Consider the following 20,788-nt stretch of genomic DNA (forward strand, 5'->3'; position numbering starts at 1 on the left):
GATGGCAAGCCATGAACCAGGGACAGTCCTCCCTGGTACCCACTCAAGCTGGTACTCCAATCTCAGGTTCCAGACAAGACAGGACTGGGAGAAATTAGCTTCCTAGGACATATATAAAGAAAGGTTTATCTCTTCTGCAGGATTCCAGCTCCCTGGAATCTGCATGCATATCCTTATCTCATATAATTTCAATGATGGACTGAAAATTAATATGGTACCTATGAAGCAATTGTTCTCAAATGGGGGACATTGTTAGATATATCAGACATCTAGTAATAAATGTAGGCTGCTCCTGATGTCTACTGGGGACCTGGAAGATGCTCTTGAAACTCTATCACACACAGAACAACCAGTCACAGTGACATGACAATAGTATTGTTGAGAAGATTGGAAAGTTGGCTGTTAGAAAAATGCCTGAAAAAGAGGCATTCACAATTTTCTCTTGCGTATCAATACTAAATGACCACTGAATAACTCCTTACAATGTGAGATACTATTAGATTGAGAGATAAGTGGCAGAAGAGTTAAGTACATTGCTAGGTGTATTAGAAGGCATTTCTAAGAAGGATTACATCATGTTGGCTGTGAATTAATAAATTATGTAATCAATTGATGTGTTCAAAACTGGAAATATATATTTCAGTTAGTGTAACTATTGATGATGGGCTTATGAGGAGGAAGAGAGTCACTGGGAGAGTAATATTGAAGGATTTATCTTCCTTCATCCATGAAGTTTTGCCCTACTATAATCTTAAAGCAATGAAACCAACTGACCATGGGTTGAACACACATGTTCCTCCTTTATTTTTTTTTTTTCCTATCAGGTATTTGATACAGGAATGAAAAATCTGTACAACAGTATTCAGCTAACTAAACATGATTGCAATGGATTCAGTTTTCTTAATCTATGGTTTTGTTGGGGAAATTACTAATAAATTAATTCTTTAATAGTTAAATAGGTTTGCTTATAATAATAAATATTATTATATTTATATTATATTATTGCATATATACCTATGCAATAACTAAGTTTTCTGTGTTGTTATCGGTATAATAGTAAACAGCTGCTAAACTGGTGTTTGAACTTTAATTCTGTTTTGTCACAAGTTAGCCTGCTGCAGTGACTAACACCTGTAATGTCTGATCTTCGGAAACTGAAGCAGGAGAATTGTAGGAACTCAAGGTCATCCACAGATGTATAGTAAGTTCTAAACTATCATGCGATGAAGAGTGAAATCATGTCTCAAAAAAAAAAAAAAAAATACAAATCGGAAAAAAAAAAAAAAAAAAGAATTGCTTATTTTTAGTCACAGAACCACTTTGGCCCATATTTTCTGTTGACTGCAGCAGCTTCTAGAGTTCTATGTACTTGTGTACTTCATACATTCTTCAGATCTGGTTAGAATTGTTTCTCCTTTTAATATTTCTTCTTCCTTAAATCATCACACCCTTTTCCTACCCGATAGTACTTTTTATAAAAATAAACTTCGCTGCAGAAAGTAACATCTTTCTTTTGTCAAAACATTGAACGTGTTTCTGCAAACTTTGCAGCACAGACATTGAATGGTGCCTTGATTATTACTTTGGAAAATTTCAAGTCTAAGTAGCCAATTTGTCATTTTAATATGTCAGGAAATCCAATCCTTTCTTGTAGGGAGGGGTACTGAATTATTGTAATTATAGCTGTAGAATTGACTCTGGAAGCAATGATTTTCTTCTCATTTTACTGAACAAAGAAAGGCCTGTTTCTCGTACATTCTGTTTTAAACCTGATCAAACTGATGGTAAGAAGAAAAATGAACAATCTTTTTCTGAGTTAATTACTGAAAATAAGCACTCCCGGGCAAACGAATGAACAGAAACTCTGTTATTTAAGATTGATTATTCCATTTGATAATAGGTGTCTGTACCTGATATTTAAAATACAAAAATATTTCTCCCTTCCATGCAAACAAAACTTGGTTAGAATAGATGCTGAAAGCAGCAGCTCTCAACCTGTGGGTACTGACCCCCAGCATATCAGATATCCTATGTGTAAAATATTTACATTGTGCTTCATAACAATAACAAAATTACAGTTATAAAGTGCCAATAAAAATATCATGGTGGACGGGATCACCACAAGAGGAAGTGTATTAGAGGCTTATTGCAATAGGAAGGTTGAGAACCACTGACCTAGAGCAATATCTTAAACATACATTTTTATTATGTAATAGTTACTGTCTGTATTATTGATATGCTTCTGATCCTTTTGTAATGGGTTGTTTCTTTTTTATCAGTTTAAAATTCTTTCCACTTTACATCCTGGCTGTACTCCCCTCTCTTGTCTCCTCCAGTTCCCCTCTCCGTCCCTCTTCCCCTTTTCCCCTTACAGTACAGGAAACACGTCTCTTGCCTATGAACAGTCCTCTGTTTTTAAGTAGTAGGTTAGAAGTTTGTGAAGCCATACTAACATGCTTCAGACTGTCAAACCTATTCTCACAAAGGGTCTTTTGTGTAAAACCCTGTCTGCTGTTTAGACTCCATAAAATCTGCTATGAATGTGACACTGCACTAGTGTGTGAGTAGTACTCAGCACCTGGCCTGTGAACTCAGATATACCATTAAATTGTAATTTATACCTATATAATACCCCAAAATGGATATAGTCCACTGTGAAATCACCCTAGAGTATGTGTTTAACTTATAATTATTTTGTGACACTGATAATACCTAGGAGTGTTTTCTACTGTGTTATACATATTTTGCTGGCATCTTAAGAACTCTTGATGGATTAACATTCTCCCTTTAATTCTTATTTTATAATTCTATAATTATGTTTATATCTTGAGTACTGATATTCAATTTAAGCTTCTTCTCATAATGTACACATTTGGAAACATCGAGAAAAATAATGCCTGTTGTTGTTCTACATAGCAAATATGCTATTATGTTTTAAACATCTGATTCCTTATATTACTTTATGATAACAAAATAAGCTGTAGATAATTTGTATTTTGTTAGAGTTGTGCATTAATTGTAAATCCACAATGTATTGACAAAAGGCTAAGTTTGGTTCTGACAAAATAAAAGTAAAAGCTGTTTGGTTTGCGAGAGTAATAAGTGTCTTCCTTCATATTATGAGTTTTCTCTCTAGGCATTTCAGTATGGAGTGGAATCATTCAGAATACAAAGTGTAATGTGGCCTTAGCCTTTACGATTACAGGGAACTGAAAGACTTCAGCACTTTCTAGTAGTGTGTAAATTACTGTACATATAAAGTACCTGTTGTAAAAGGACTACAGCTTTTATTACTAAAGCATGATACAATTGACAGTGATGTTAAGTCATTCATCAAACATGAATCATATCAGTGTCAATAGATAAATGTTTATAGCATATAAGCCTGAAAATTAAGTAACTTTGTCAGTTAATCACTTACCAGCTCTGCTTGAAGCTGAGAAATAAGCTCATCTCTGTCTTTCAGTTGCAGCTTCAGCATCGAGCACTCATCTTTCATTATATCCTACAAAACACCAAAGAGAAAGTAGCATATGCTTAGCCTTCTCACTTTGCACTTAACAAAAAACTGTCATCTTCACACGGGGAAATGTAGCTACGTATGTATGTAACTAACGACACTCAGATTTCTCTAGGATGTGATATTTCTTGTAGTACTTCTAAAAAGCTTATACATCAAAATGTTACTATGCTGTACACATCATATGTACTTTTCCATATATATGTTTTTTTGATAGAAGATAAAGTTTTCTTTTTGACACCTAGTTGTCAGCACTGTGGTGTTTAAGAGAAACAGAGGCATTATTCTTAATTCTTTTATCTTTTCTGGATATATTAGTTAATGCAATAAAATTAATCATACTTTACCAGAGATAGTTTTGTGCTCTTGCTGTATTTAAATAGTAATTCTTAAACCATGCTACATTCTCATCCTCAATAATGTGCCTAGGGTACTTGACTAGTCCCTTTCACTAGGAGTAACTGCACCCTGGATATTCTTTTTCTTTCCATTTTTATTAGTTTTTTTATTTTACATATACACTTATATTATGACACATATATACAATTGGAGGAATAATTCTTGAGCAGGAAACATCCTTCCCAGTATAACAAGCAGTCATCTCTTTTTCATTTTTATTATATTTTTATTTTTACAACAAATTTTAACTTTAAATAATATTTTGACTAGATTATTCAATATACTTCTACACTGTGAAATCCTTCCAGATCCTTCCCCCTCCCTACCAATCCAACTTTAGGTTCTTTCTCAAAAAAACAAATAAAAATCCAATAGAACAACAATCCTTCCAATCAAAATCAAAACGAAATAAAACACCACCACAAAAGAAATAAAACAAAACAAAACAAACCACCAAACAGTAACAAAATAAAAGCAGACGCAAAAAGTTGTGGAGTCCATTATATATTGGTCAACTATTTGGGAACATGAGGCCTGTGCTGCCACTCTACTGAAGCAAACTGATTTTCTCTCCCTGCAGGGATAAATGACAATTCCGATGTTAGCCTTCATCCTGGTGGCCAAAGTTACATCCATTCATTCATTTAAAAATATTAAAAAAATGAAATATTATATGATAAAACAAAAACTATCATATCAACGTTGGACAAGACAATCAAAACAAGGAAAGGAACCCAAGAGAGTAGACAAATACCAGAGAGCCACGAGTTCACACCCTCAGGATTCCCATAAAAACACTAACTGGAAGCCAAAATATAACACAGAGGACCTGGAATAGACCTCCATGGGGCCTATGCTTGCTGCTTCAGCCTCTGTGAGTTCATATGAACTTTGCTCACGTTGATTTAGAAGGCCTTTTTCCTGGGTGTCCTCTTTTCACTCTGGCTTTAACACTCTATCCTTTTTCTCTTCCATGTGCTTCCCTGAGCTCTGAGGGGAGGGATTTAATGGACAATTCCCATTTATGTTTGTTTGTACCAAGGTTCCTCACTCTCTGCAAAGGAGAAAGTTCCTCGGATGGTGATTGAACAAAGTACTCATCTTCATTCTAGCTGAGTATCATGAGGACTCATTTATCACTATATTGTGGTCAAATGTGAGGCACCAGAGTATGTGAGAAAGTCATATACCACTCTCCACTCAACTGTAGAGAATGTTCTGCCCGTTGGCTAGATCTGGGTAGGGGTTTAAAGTTTACTGCCTGTATTATCCTTGGCTGGTGCCTTAGTTTGAGTGGGACCCCTGGGCCCAAATCTGCCTATCATAATGTTCTACTTGTAGGTTTCTAGGACCCTCTGGATCCTTCTACTTTGCTATTCTCCCATGCCTCTCTCATCTAGAGTCCCAGTAGGATGTCCTCCCCTCGGTCCCAGTTTCCTGGTAAGTGAAGGCTTTCGTCGGACATGCCCTTTGGTCCCCTGGAGGGGGAGACCTGGAGGCACTCAGAGGAAGGACAGCAGGTTACCAAGAAGAGACTTGATACCCTATGAGCATATACAGGGGGAGGTAATCCCCCTCAGGAACAGTCATAGGGGAGGGGAATAAGGGGAAAATGGGAGGGAGGGAAGAATGGGAGGATACAAGGGATGGAATAACCATTGAGATATAACAAGAATAAATTAATAAAAAAATTAAAAAATTAAAAAAAACTTTTATTTGTGCTTGATTCCCATCCTCATTGCACTTCTCTTTTTCTTTCCTGCTTCAGTGTATAGACTTGTTCCTTAGGATGCCATTAGCACCAAGCACAGTATATGATAGTTAAAGATACTTAATTTATGTTTTCTTCTTATAAAGATGATAAGCAAACACTATATGCATCCAGAGTACACCCATTTTCTCTTACTCTGTATCTGTATCTGACCTAACAAAAAATATCTAAGGAAGAACATTAAATGAGATTTGGTTATTCTAGATTGTATTTTACTTTCTCTATGGTGAGAAATACCATATAATTCTAATTTATTCACATCATCTTGCTTTTTCTGATGACTGATGTTATAGTTTGCTTCCTATTTCTGTGATTAAACACTTGTCAAAAGCAACTTTGGAGAGTCTGTCAGCAAGGGAAGCCAAGGGAGGCATTCAGAGTAGGAACCTGAGTGTAGGCACTGAAGCAGACCCGTGGAGGAATGCTGCCTTCTGGCTTGTTCCCCATGGGATTCTCAGTTTGCTTTCTTATGCAAGCCAGATCCACCTGCCCAGGCATGCCACCACCTACAATGGGCTAGGGCCATCCCATGCTCATAACTAATCAGCAAAATACACCATAGACCTACAAGACCCAGTATGTTGGAGACAATTCCTCTTCCAAGAGACCCTACGTTGTGTCAAGATGGCAAAAACAAGCAGCATAGCCATGTGAACTAGAAATGCTGTGATCTTCTAGCTCTCCCACACATGGTGGGTTTCATAGGTTGAGTTTATAGCCATTTATTTTAATGTAAATTTAATTTTACATAGTATACTTAGAATCAGGAAGTTCAAGTTGTTTCACATTATAAAGGGTAAATTAACAACACTTAGGAGACATGTAAAACAACAACCATGATTTTTTTTAATTTATTAATTTATTCTTCTTACATCTCAATGGTTATCCCATCCATTGTATCCTCCCATTCTTCCCTCCCTCCCATTTACCACTTATTCCCCTCCCCTATGACTGTTCCTGGGGGGGATTTTCTCCCCCTGTATATGCTCATAGGGTATCAAGTCTCTTCTTGGTAACCTGCTATCCTTTCTCTGAGTGCCACCAGATCTCCCCCTCCAGGGGACATGGACAAATATGAGGCATCAGAGTACATGAGAAAGTCATACCCCACTCTCCACTCAACCGTGGAGAATGTTCTGACCATTGGCTAGATCTGGGTAGGGGTTTAAAGTTTACTGCCTGTATTGTCCTTGGCTGGTGCCTTAGTTTGAGCAGGACCCCTGGGCCCAAATCTGCCTATCACAATGTTCTACTTGTAGGTTTCTAGGACCCTCCGGATCCTTCTACCTTGCTATTCTCCCATGCTTCTCTCATCTAGAGTCCCAATAGTATATCCTCCCCTATGTCCCAGTTTCCTGGTAAGTGAAGGCTTTCATGGGACATAGGCTAGTATGCAGATATAAGTGAGTATATACCATTTGAGTCTTTCTGCTTCTGGGTTAACTCACTCATTATGATCATTTCTAGCTCAATCCATTTGTCCACAAATTTTGGGAATTCCTTGTTTTTAATAGCTGAGTAGTATTCCATACTGTATATGTACCACAGTTTCTTTATCCATTCTTCTACTGAGGGACACTTAGGCTGTTTCCATGTTCTGGCTATTATGAATAAGGCTGCTCTGAACTTTTGCCACCTTGCACAAATCTCAAATCCAAGTGGATTAAAGACCTCAACATAAAATCAGAGACACTAAGTTAGTTAGAAGAAAAAGTGGGGAAGAGCCTGGAACATATTGGCACAGGAGACAACTTCCTGAACAGAACACCAACAGCCCAGGCCTTAATGTCAACAATTAATAAATGGGACCTCATGAGGCTGAGAAGCTTCTGTAAGGCAGGAGACACTGTCAAGAGAACAAAGCGACAGCCTACAGACTGGGAAAAGATCTTCACAAACCCTACCACTGACAAAGGTCTAATATTCAAAATATACAAAGAACTCAGGAAATTAAACACCACCAAACAAAATATCCCAATTGAGAAATGGGGCTTGGAACTAAACAGAGAATTCTCTACAGAAGAATATCAAATGGCTGAGAAACACTTAAAGAAATACTCAACCTCCTTAGTCATCAGGGAAATGCAAATCAAAACAACTCAGATTCCATCTTACACCCATCAGAATGGCTAAGATCAAAAATTCAAGTGACACCACATGCTGGCGAGGATGTGGGGAGAAAGGAACACTCCTCCATTGCTGGTGGGAATGCAAACTAGTACAGCCACTTTGGAAATCTATCTGGTGCTATCTCAGAAAAATGGGAATAGGGCTTCCTCAAGACCCAGCTATTCCACTCCTTGGAATGTACCCAGAAGATGCTCCAGCACACAACAAGAAAATTTGCTCAGCCATGTTCATAGCAGCCTTATTCATAATAGCCAGAACATGGAAACATCCTAAATGTCCCTCAGTAGAAGAATGGATAAAGAAACCGTGGCACATATACACTATGGAATACTACTCAGTTATTAAAAACAAGGAATTCCCGAGATTTTTTTTTACAATAAATATACTAGGGTCAAATCCTTGACACATGATTGCAGATCATGTAAATATTTATTGGAGTGGGCAGGGGACTTGGCTGGGTTATCTTGGTGTAGATCTACCAACCACACCAAAAAAGAGAAAGAAAAGACTTGGCACAGGCAGCCTCAAGGCAGCTGGTGCTCACTCCCTTCTTCCTTTCCGGATATTTTATGGCCCCATCCTCCCTGTGCCCACCACTAAGCTTCCTCTTTTATTATTTATTGTTTTTATTATTATTTTATATTTATTTGTTTATTTTTTATTTATGTGAGTATTGTACTTTCATGTACACCAGAAGAGCAAGTCAGATTCCATTATAGATGTTTGTGAGCCACCATGTGGTTGCTGGGTATTGAACTCAGGACCTCTGGAACAGCAGTCAGTGTTCTTAACCTATGAGCCATCCATTGGCTTTTTGGTATATCTAGACTGTGGTGGTTCTCTTTTTTATTTGTATGTCCCTCAGACCCAACAATTATGTAATATTTTTGTATCTAATAGTTAACCTATTTTTAACTCCATGAAAGTCCCTGTGGCTGTTAAATTTTCCATATGACTAGAAACAACCTGTATTATTTATTACACCTTACATTTCTCCAACTTCTATTCTATCACATCTAAAGGATTTAAGATCCTGCATAAAAATATATACTAATAAATATTAAGATTGAGTCAAGCATGTTGAAGATTTACTAGGGAAGAGGGAAGGGTATGTGAGAAAAGGGGGAATTTATGACCATAGGGAGTAGAACAACCATATTCCACACAGAGAAATCCTGCCTTCTGTTCAACTCCCTTCTGAACTTGTTGGGGTATGCCCGGAATTCTCTACTGAGGAAAGCAGGTTGGCTCTTGTTCAATCAATGGGTGAAGAGTTCCTGAGGCAAAGCTAGATCCTACTCAGTATGCTCTGAGTTTAGTCATTGTTTCAGACCATCCAAAATAACCTTAGACTTCACCTAGGAGCCCACCAGATGCTAATGAGATAATGGTTAAAAGGGGGAGTCATCGTAACATAGGTCTTGCAGATCTCAGCAAGTCTTCTGGGAATCAGCATGTTTCTATTTTAATTTTATAGCGATGTTGATTATCACCAATATTTTTTAGGAATTAATTAAAATTGTATAGATTCATTATTTTAATATTGTTGGTTTGTTTCTGGTTTGCTTTCAGGAAATTTTAAAGAACTTAGTCTTTTCAAAAATATGCTCACTTTAGAAAGGTTCAGACTTTATTATGGTGGAAATTTCTTAATATGTTTACAACCTCACAACTTTAAAACAGACAAATAAAATCTATCATTAATATTTATTAAAAACATGGAATATGCTACATATTATATACCATGAAAATAGTTCACAAGTATGTGTAAGAGTCAAAGTTAAGCCCTATCTGTCCAAGGACAAGGTAATTTTTGGAATGCTGGGGTTTGTAGTCCTTGGAAAATAATAAAGACACATGGAAGTAAGGTGGCCATATGGCTTTGTCCTTAAAAGTTCCCTACAACAAGTATCTCAGGGCCACCCTTGCTGGGAATCCAGTGGTGGATCTGACCAGAGTCAATTTTTCTACTTAAATCAAGTACTTATCTAAAGCTTGCTTCAAATTTGGTTCAAAATTGTGGAATTTTTTTCTCTTGCATATGCTCTCTGTATGACTTTGCAAATGAGTATTGTTTAGCTGGCATTTTGTGTTCTGTTGTTATATATGTATGCCTATATATATATTTTTTTCTAAGTAATATATGCACAATATGCAAAATAAAGGAAGGGTAACAGTACTTCTACATACCTAGATGAAGACTGATAATAATGCTCCATAAATATTCTTACTATTGATCCAAAATTATAGAGCAGATTTATCAAAGTGGTCTGTTGAGTTGTAGTATTTTTCTTAGAAAACATGGAAAGGAATCTATTCATCCTACCTAGGCTGCTGACAGCAGACTGATGGAACAATTCTATAAAATATTGCTGAGCTTGTTGGGATTCTTATAAAAACATGGGTGAAGAGTTGCTTTTGTGAGAAAGCTTAAAGGCAAACACAGGAACAGCACCAGCAGGAACACTTCTTTGTATTTAATAACTCATGAGAGCTGTGTCCTTGGATCTCCCTTAATGTTCATGCGGCATCTACAAATCATCACCTGTTCACATAACTCTGAGTGGGGTTGAATCTTGTACATTTCAGGAGCTTTTTGAAACTCTGCGTTTTATGAGATTTTCTTCTAACAAGAGAGAAAACATTTCAATTTAGAAGAAAGAGAAAGAGAAAGAAGAAAGAATTCCTAACAACATGAGTTAGGAATTATACTGATGGGTAGAATGAAATGACTTAATATTTTTGGTTATTCATTCATCCATTTAGAATTGTGGTATCCTTTGCTGACACTATAGCCAATAAAGACTGGTCAAAGGCTGCTTGGACCTTGAAAGATCTTATTAATTTGTTTGCCCAAGTGAATATGATGTGAATAGGACAGGTTCATGGCTAGCTCAAGAAAAGTCCTTCTGTTTTCACAGTGGCCTCTTAGAATGCTTCTTCTCATGTTGTAGTAAGAATCAAGTAGATAAATGGGGAAAAGGAAGTTCTTCCAGTGACTGGAAATGAGCTGCCAACTATCATTCTGCATTTACCATGACCTATGTAGACCTCAATTTACAGAGAGCCTCAGGGGGCTGCAGCCCCAGTTCATCTCTGCCTGAGACACACAAGCTTTGCTTGTCCTTTGCCATCCCTCTGTGTCAGCAGTTCAACTCCTGTTGGTAACCCCTTTGGGAGTCACAACATATACATTGCATATCAGATATTTACGTTAGACTTCATAACAACAGCACAATGAAAATAAGTTTTTGCTGGGGTGGTCACTACAGCATGAGGAACAGACTCAAACGATTGCAGCATTGGGACTACTGAAAAACCACTGCTCTAAAGAGTTAAGCTATAAAATTATGAACAAACAAAATTGTGGTTTTAGTCTCCAAGTTGTAGGATGGTTTATTATAGAGGAAAACAGAATCCAGACAAAATCTTATTAGTCACATCGGAGTTAGTGTACATGGTGACTCATAGATGCATGAGGATCCACGTTGTTAATATTAAAAAAATTATTGTGTGATTTAAGTTTTAGTTTTCCTGATTTCCTTTACCTCCATACTTTTATAAAATTGTAAATGTAAATCTATATTTGAAAAGTGTATCCTAAATTCAGTTTTAAGTTGTCTTATATTTTATACGTTATTGTCTTTTTTTAGAACCTCTTATTTTTTAATACTTAAACAAATTAATATAAGCAAAAATTAAGTATCCACAAATAAAGGCAACTAGATACTGTAAATCATCTTTAAGCTGATCTGGTGCTAAAATTAGAAATCCAAACTACGAATATTAGATAATTTCAACTGTTTCCCATGATGATTCTTCAGGTAAATATTTGAACATAATTGTAATCTAGAAGTTAAAATACTATGTCAGATTTTTACAAGTGAACATAATCTGTCCATTTATAAATTTGCTGTCTTCTGTCTAGGTTTCACTGTACAACATTCAAGTCTTTTTCTCCATTGTTAACAATGAGGTCAAAAGACAAAAAAAAAATATTGTCATGACACAGACAATTTTGTTATGCCAATGAAAAAAGGTTGTTATGAACAAGTGAAAAAAAAAAGGATACAACATAAATATGTCATGGAGGAGAGCAAGCAAAAATAGAAAGCATAAAAACCAGTGGGAATTTTGTTGGACTCCAAGCTCTCCCTTGGGCCTACTGTGCTGCAGAGTTGCACACAGGCTTACCAGGTGCGGTCAGTATGAAAGAAACATGGGAGGACATTCATTCTAGGTCTACAGGAACAGCTCCTCAGACATAGAAGATAGGGACAAGAAACAGCACTTTACCCTTGACTATTTTTAAATAATTAAAACCAGTCTACAAACCAGTTTACTACTGCAGGTCACTATGTTATCATGTAGACTTAAAAATCAAGTAATTGTTGTTATGAACTTACTGAAGTGATAACCTAACATTCTGTTGCTTTACCTTAGGTGTGATTTTTAGCTTTGAATACTCTTTCATAGGAATTGGAAAATAAAAACCATGCTATTTTATATTTTGATGAATATATTATTATATGTTGAACAAACTTAGCCTAAAAATCTGAAGGTTCAAATGCTGCACAGTATAAACTAATTTTTGCTACCAGAACGTGAAATTTTTACATCTGACCTCCTGTTTGCAGTGAGAGCACAGGTGAATTCATCTTAGCATACAAAACTACCCTAGTGTGCACAAGGTCATATAAACTAGAAAGGTGTTTTTCACTTAAACTTGGGTCCCATCCCGCAGTTATCTCATTCAGTACATGCAAATAACAAACATTTGAAAGTATCAGAATCAGAATGATGACTAATCTCAACCATTTTATAAGGAATGCATATTTACACACCTGGTCAAGGAGAGGAATTGGGAATTATGGGTGGAGGCTATGTTTACAGAGGAAAGATGATGACACTTCACCAAAAAAGTATTCTTTTCTTTTTTACAAGGTTAACTACATATTACCAAATATCCTAGGTCATATTTTTAAAATATCACTTTTAATTTGAATGAATGTTTGTAAAATTTTATGATCATGGTAATTTACTCTGGTATTTATAAGAGATAGTAAATTCTATAAACAAAATAAAAAATGTAATAGAATTGATTTACATAAAGAAAATCATATTAATTTTGACACTGAAAATGCTAGTATCTTCATTTTCAAAATGAGTTATCTTTGAAACATTGACTTTTGCCTGTAAATCAATCCAGGAAACAGCATAGGCTTTTAGAGCAGTGGTGATTCCCATAGGACATTCAGCAGCTGAAGAATAATGTTGGGATATTGGCATTTTAAAAAATCTCCAAAAGGTTTCTTTAGAAATAACCAATAAATTCTTCACTGTCCTCAGTAGTTCCTGCAGCACAAATACGTCTATTTTTTATCTTTTAAGAGCCCACAGTGCCTTACAGGTGTTACAATTCATAAACACTTGATGCAGAGTCTCATTTTTACTATAATCTTTTTAAACTAGCTATTTCAAAAACATTAAATTTGGAGGATAAAGGATGCTTAGGCACAAAAATAAAGCAGAAAGGCAACTTCAGCAAATACTAAATATGATGAAAACAAAACAATACCGAGAACCCAAAATTTTGTCCTCCACTCTCTCAACAAAACTTATTACAGTCCTATGATGTATACAGAGAAAAAGATGTTAAGATGGGTTTGAAATACCGAGGCTCATTATTTCCAAATGTTGTCCATATCTATTTTGAATGCAGGTCCTTACAGAAACAACGGTGAATATTAACTCACATAAATTAAAAATGATATACTATAGTTACTCATTTCCTCTGATTATAAAGTAGAGAGAGTATTTTAACCTGTCGTTGTTCGTATCAAAATTTCTACTCAATAGTTCTACCACTGTGTTTTTTGTTTCGTACCATATTTTTCATAAGAATAAAACTCAAAAGGTAAAAGTGATATTTAGTGATCCTATGGACATCTTAAGTTGGCTGTATTTTATGGCAGAAGGAATATGAACAGTTTTCTGGAAGACAGTTTATTAAACATGCCAAGTTGGTTTCTGATCTCTAAAGCCCATGGGTATCATCAGGATCAATTTAAAACTATACCAAGACACATCTATGAAAACAACAGCCAAAAGATTCTCAACAGATTGCTATCAAGAGGTTCATACTTATTCATATGATCCCACTGAAATTCCTTGGAAGGAATTCTTGAGGTAAGAAATATCTGCAAGCATCTTGAATTGTCTGATTCCAGTGTTATTTTCTCATGCAAATAGGATTAAAGTATTATATTTAAAGTCATGTGAACAGTTATTTTTAATGCCCCTTCCAATGATGCAAACTAAGTGGGGAAAAAAAACAAAGCACAATACAGTTTCTATCGGTCATGAGGTGTGAATTGAATGTCTCAGAAGGTAGGTAGGGAAGGGAAGGAATATGCCTTTTATACAAATCCAAATGGCTAAACTTTGAGGTTTCAGAGGGTTGAAGTGTTACAGACAGTAGCCAAATTTATCTTGGGCTATTTTTGGTCCCTTACGAAGCCATTTACTGCTTTCCCACTTAAAACATGGCTTCTGTTGAATCTAAAAGTTAAGGATGTCAGTAGATAACATCCGAGTCTCTTTCTGAGTGTTCTCACTTTGTGAAATTTTTCCAGTATCCCCACCAATGCATTAACTAAATGCCTGAATAGAACTTTCTTTGTTCTGTAGCTAATAAGATCTCACATCACTATGTCTACAGTAGAACACAGATTTAGGGACTATCTGAGTATGTTCCCAGGCTATCGCTACAGAACAGACTAGTGTGTGTGTGTGTGTGTGTGTGTGTGTGTCACACACACATTGTATATATTTATATATCTATTTTACTTTATGATGTTTTGTTGGCTTGCATGTATGTGCACTATGTACATGCCTGTTGGATCTCTTGGGATTGAGGCTACATATGTTTGTCAGCTGAGTGCTGGAATAAACCTTGGTCTTCTGAAAGAACAAGTGCTCTTAACCACCGAACCAGCTCTCAAGCCCACAGAATAAACTATCGCTTGCTTGTCCCTTTTGAGGTGAGATGTGTTTTTGCATTGACTGAAATATGTTTAAATTTTTCTCATATTTTAAATAAAGATAATCTTATTCTTTTATATCATAAAGTCAGTAAGAAATTGAACAGTACACTGAACGTATAATCTCTTCTGGAAAGGAGAAAAACTAATCAAAAATGAAATTTATCTCCATCCTTCCAAAGAAGTATGTAGCACAGCTGTTTTCTGTTTTGTCAAATGGCACATGGGCCTCATGTTGAGACAGTGTTTGGAGTCCAGTGTGTTTCTTTGCACAGAGTCTAGTTATTATCAACTTCCTTGCCTATCACTTACCTGCAGGACCTTCATATAGCAACCTTTCCATCATGCAACCACTCCAGTACACCTGGCTCTAGACCAAACACTGGGCAGCCCGGACAACTCTGAGACCTATTCAAATGACCGAGTCCACAGGTCTTCTCTGAAACTCTACTGAGCATCATCTTATTTGTTATGGCAGTCTGCCTCCTACAGTTACTCCTTGTTACTCTTTCCAGCATGACCTTTGCAAGTCTTAGTTGACGCAGCCTTTGCTTTTTGGAGATGTAACAGCGTTCTGCATTTTACCTGTCCATGTGATGTGTCAGTGTGCTATGTTCTAGCATCAAACAAATCTTTATGATTCATAAAAAATAAAAATAAACGAATTACCAGCATGACTCATCCTCTAGGAGAAAAGGCATCTTCTTTGACCTTGGTCATTTATATCACCATCAGACAGAAAGCCCATATGATAAAACTAGGCATTTCTTGCATATATATATATATATATATATATATATATATATATATATATATATATATATATATGTTATTTTTGATATATAAAGGGGGCAGGTGAGAGTCCCCTGCCCTTCTAAATTTATCTATAAATAAAGGATAATAATAAAAGTCAGATATACCCTGCTATTTTATACAGGCCTTAAAATATGCATTGTATCTTGTTCTATGGAGTGCTGATTAATGAAACTGATTAAGAATACAAAACAAAGAAATGCTTTAGAAGTGTTTCCCAGACTTCTTTGTAATTATAGAATTTGAGCAAGATCAAACAACAGAAGGCTCAACACGGTGGTGTGCAGGAATTACAGATAGTGTCACATAATTTAAGCAGTGGTCTCAGTAGTCTGAGAGGTCAGACACTACACTGTACAAAGGCGATTAAGCATTAGCCAGAGATACAGAGTACAGACAGAAAACAAAAAACAGAGTTACATGGTGGGAAGGGGAGTGAAGGTCATGCTTTGGTCTTTTCAGAGACACTAATGGGCAGCAGTAGCATACACATCAGTGTCTTCAAGTGGTCATCATCTGTGTCTACACACACCAGAAATCTCTTAAAATGGCAGATATCATGAAGATACACTATGAATGATTGCTTATGTAGTGGACTCTTGCACACATTGTATAAATAACTTGCACAAAACTACAAATCTGTGGCTTAAAGAGACAGCAAATTAAGTTAAAACCACTGAGAAATCTTAAACAATTATTTACCATTAAACTATTCTTTATCATAAGGGTAGAAGCAAAACTACAAAAACTCATGGAACACATCTTGCTTTTCTAGACTGGCAGAGACGACTCATTCGATTCTCTAAGATTAGATATGGTAGTTGCTTTACAAGACTTTGAATAAAGCAGTTACCACTAACAATCTACAATTTATTGAAATTTAACACTAACATCAGGTATATCATCTTCACGTGTCTGAGTCAAAAAGAAAATGATGATTTGAGAATAATCAACATACTGGACAATTTTAAACAATGAATACCAGTATGGCAATACAGAAAGACAAACGAAATAAGTACCTGAGAATCCAAGGAAGATAATATATCAGCAAATAGAGAGTCAGCAACTATATATAACATGATAGATTAGAGAGGAAATAACCTTAACTGGAGGACTGTGGGAGTTGAATGAATTTAGGCAAAATAGAGTTGTAAAGTAGACTGAAGAGCTTTTTTTGTTGATTATAAGTGTCAATCACTATAGACATTAACAAAGCAGTTTCTGGTGGGAAGAAAGTGGATATTACAGTTTGCCCTAAAATGTACTGGAAGTTAACTAGTGAGTTACCAAAAGAACAATTAGCAACATGCAAGCCTCCTTCAAGAAATATGTGAATAGCAGATATGGAGATCATTAGCTGTCCTAGTGCATATTCAGTTTCCATGGCAACTTATGTGAAACTGGATATTCATAAAAAAAAGAAATTTAGCTCAGTTCTGAAGGATAAATAACATGACCCCAACACATTCTATAGTGAGATGCTTGTCTGGAGAACAACAGTAACATCTTATTGTAAAATGCATGTGAAAAGAGGGTAAACAAGAAACTAGGGAGGGAAAGCTTCCTCTCTACACATGTGTTCCTGGGAACTAATCTCCCCCTATGACACCCAGGCCACTTATTCAAGAAAGAAGAGCCTCTGTCATCTAGCTAGATTTCCCTAGGCTTAACTCTCAGTTCTCCAGCTCATAATACTGTGATACAAGGCACTGTGACCTTAGCACATAAATCTTTAGGAAACAAGCCATATCTAAAACTGTTAAAAGCTCTTAGAACTGGAATGGGAATATGCTGCTATTGCTGCTGCTGGTGACGGTGCCATCGTAATGGTGATGACATCATAAAGTGGTGATGGTGATGATGATGTAAGGTAAGATGAGGAGTTAATATCTTTGAAGCATTTAAAATACTCAGAGATTCATGGAAATATTGCAGGAAATTAAAATGCAAGGGAAAGAAAACGACTGAGGGAAAAATCCTTCAAATGTTAGAAGAAATTATGTCTGATGTGTAAAAAAAAAAAAACTTGTTTGCCTTAATAGAGACATATCTGTAAGCAAAACAAAATCTGTCAGTGGTGAGTTAATGCTATATTTCTCCTTTCCTAATAACATTAACAATGTTATAGTGTTAGGAATATGCATTTTTTCCTTCCCAAACTCTCATGGCATGTTGTAATCTTATTTCTCAGAATCTTGTGTTATTTATTTGGAGATGGAATTACTGCAGATATAATTATCTAAAATGAGAAAATATTGGAGTCAAATAGGCCGTATAATGATTGGTATCCTTGTAAAGATAAGAATCTTTTACTCTAAAGAATACAAACATGATGAATTTGCTATCACAAACCTCAGAACTACTAGAAGGTAAAAGTGGTGCCAGAGAGAGAGGGGGAATGGCAGAGAAGATAGAGAGATAGATGGAGCGACAGGTGGGGGCGGGGACACCAACATCTTGGCATTAGAATTCTAATCACCAGAATGCTGAGAAAACAGATCCCTCTGTTTCAGTCTACAGACCTTGTGATAATTTTAGTGTCTTTTGGAAATTCTGAAGAACCATATTACAGATACAGACATAATTCCTAACCATGGAATTTTCTTGGGGGTTTTGTATAAGTAGAAAAATTGATATAATATTTAATATTATATCATCAAAGAAAAAAGAAAAGTTAGGAAAAATCAGGCACAAACTATAATAACATAACATCTGAGACTCCTATTCCCACAGTTCTCTCAGTATTTATTCTTATTTTTAGCAGAGTGATGGGTTAGATGTGTACACGCTTGTTAGACTTCAGTCTTTTCTTCCTTCAGTCTCTGCACATTGAGTCACCACTTAATACATAAAGGGTAGTCTACGTAGGACAGAACGTGTCTTGATATTTCCACCTTCACCACACGCTGCTAGTCATGCACATGAAGTGAGATCTTTTGTGATTGGCTTCATTCACTAATATTCTGACAAGAGTAAAGGGCTAGAAATATGTGGAAAAATACCTTTTGGAAACAAAATATGTGTCCAAAAAGATTTAGCAATCATGTAACATACTGCCCAAAGTACATATAATTTGGGCCTAGGATAATACCATTTTGCAAGGAAAATATTTCAGTATTTAAAAAACATACAACAGACACCTTCCATTTTTATAGCTGAGATATCATTATTAAACACGTAGTTCACCCATCTTGCTCTTATCCCATGTGATTCCCTCTGTCTCTATCTTTCTAGCAGCTTGTCTAAGAGCCTTTCTGTCTGACTTTTCTTCTGTTCCTGCATCCCAAAACCCATGGAAAATGGACAGGACAAAGAACCTTCCCAGTAGAGACCATAGGCAGACAGCCAAAGTAGAGATCACAGGAAGACAGCCAGAAATGGTGATGATGAAGTTTAAAAAGAACTTTATTCAAGTGCTGTCCACCAGCTCCACAAAATTCAAATTACATGTGTATTCAATGATAACTAGCATGGGGGCTGTAAAGGTTACATTACTGGAACCAGCAGCGAAACACTATTAGCATCTTTCATTCCTAATGACACTGAAAATTTTATAAAATAACAACCCTACACATTTTGGCAACTAAACCTAAAAAGTGCATACTGCTATTATAGTAAATCGACTAAAACATTAGGATTAAAAAAAAAAAAAGGATGGTAAGTTTTGAAAATTAAGAACTTAACATTCATTTTTTAAATAGCACAGATAGAGGTTAATTTGTAAAGTAACATTTTGTAAAGGTCAACAGTACCCTATTCTGTCAACAACTGCCAAGCTATTTGACTTTAAAACAAAAACTGTATTTATGACTCACGAAGTGTTCACTTTGAACATGTCCTTTTGAGAGATTTGCACTTTATTGGTATTACACTATTTTGAAAATAACATATCTTTCTGTTCACACTGACTATGAATTTAGATATGACTCCCCTGCTTCTATGGCTGCTCTGACTGCGTCCAGCTGTGCATCACAGCCCAATCACAGGATTATAACATAACGAAAAATTAAATAATCCTGTAGGCTGCAGGGCTGTGATACTGGAGTCCCTGAACACTCCCCTAGCATGGGCAAGGGCCCAAGTCCTATCCCCTCGTACAGGGAAAACCAGTCTGTTGAAGTAAGTCAATATTGCAGGAAGCTATCAAAGGGCTGAGGTGAGAACATTACTAAACCATCTGGGACATGTTTCATAGCTCTGCAGTCCCCTCCAAACCCCCAGGTTCATGAGAACTAACTGAAAATGTAAATGGGAGCTCACGATTCCCATCATCACAGTCTCACTTTTTGGAAACTACTTCCCGGAACAATTACAGAAGTCAGTTACAGACGTTTATAAGATGAGCATCTGCATTTTACAACTGGTGCGATGTTTGCACATTGCAATCACCGTGAGCCATAAACTGTTCTCACGTGGAACATACTTTCTATTATCTGGGTTGGTGGAGGAAGGAAAGGCTGCCCAAGAATTGTTCAGGGAAGCAACTGTTTGTGAAACCTAGGTCTGCTAAATCTTAGTCAGGACTAAACATTTGTTCACCAATGATCAAAACACGAGTGTAGGGAGACCATTCTTGAAATCTGAGTAACTTTCAGTGTGGTTACTTTCTAATTAGTTATCTGAGTCTCTTAGGTGACATAGTTTTAATCTTTCCTTCAACAAACATCACAACAACGACAAAAATACCAACACATAATTGTGATTTGTGTGAGTTGAACTTCCAATCCTATTGTTTCAATGATGATATATTTTTCTTAAAAAGAAAGAAAGAAAGAAAATGAAAGAAGGAAGGAAAAACGATTATTAGTTGTGTGTGTGTGTGTGTGTTTGTGTGTGAGTGTGTGTGTGTGTGTGATGGCTGTCTACCAGCATGTAGTCCAAGGGACTCCAGAAGGGCATCTGTGCACTGGCATGAGAGTTTGGGCCCTTATGAGGTGTCCACATTTGTGATGGGAAACAACCCTGAGCTATCGCTCTAGTCCCCAGAATGAGATTCTTGAAAGAGAAACTCCATTTATAGGATCTGTGTCCTCATTTACCACTTAGCATAACAATTTGATAACATATAATTATTTAATCCTCTTGTCTCTGAAAGCTGTTTTCCTGACTAGT

The 20,788-nt window shown here is 36.2% G+C and overlaps 1 protein-coding gene across 3 annotated transcripts in view; it reads right to left on the reverse strand.

Moving 5' to 3' along the window:
• Positions 1 to 20,788, reverse strand: part of Ccser1 (coiled-coil serine rich protein 1) — a 1,084,048-nt gene that overhangs the window by 562,216 nt on the left and 501,044 nt on the right. For all 3 annotated transcript variants that reach the window (XM_051152255.1, XM_051152256.1, XM_051152257.1), the window contains exon 8: positions 3,422 to 3,505. In XM_051152255.1, coding sequence (XP_051008212.1) covers positions 3,422 to 3,505 — 84 coding nt within the window. The remainder of the gene's footprint in view (positions 1 to 3,421; positions 3,506 to 20,788) is intronic.

This window comes from Acomys russatus, chromosome 10 (assembly GCF_903995435.1).
Source record: "Acomys russatus chromosome 10, mAcoRus1.1, whole genome shotgun sequence".
Classification (NCBI taxonomy): domain Eukaryota; kingdom Metazoa; phylum Chordata; class Mammalia; order Rodentia; family Muridae; genus Acomys; species Acomys russatus.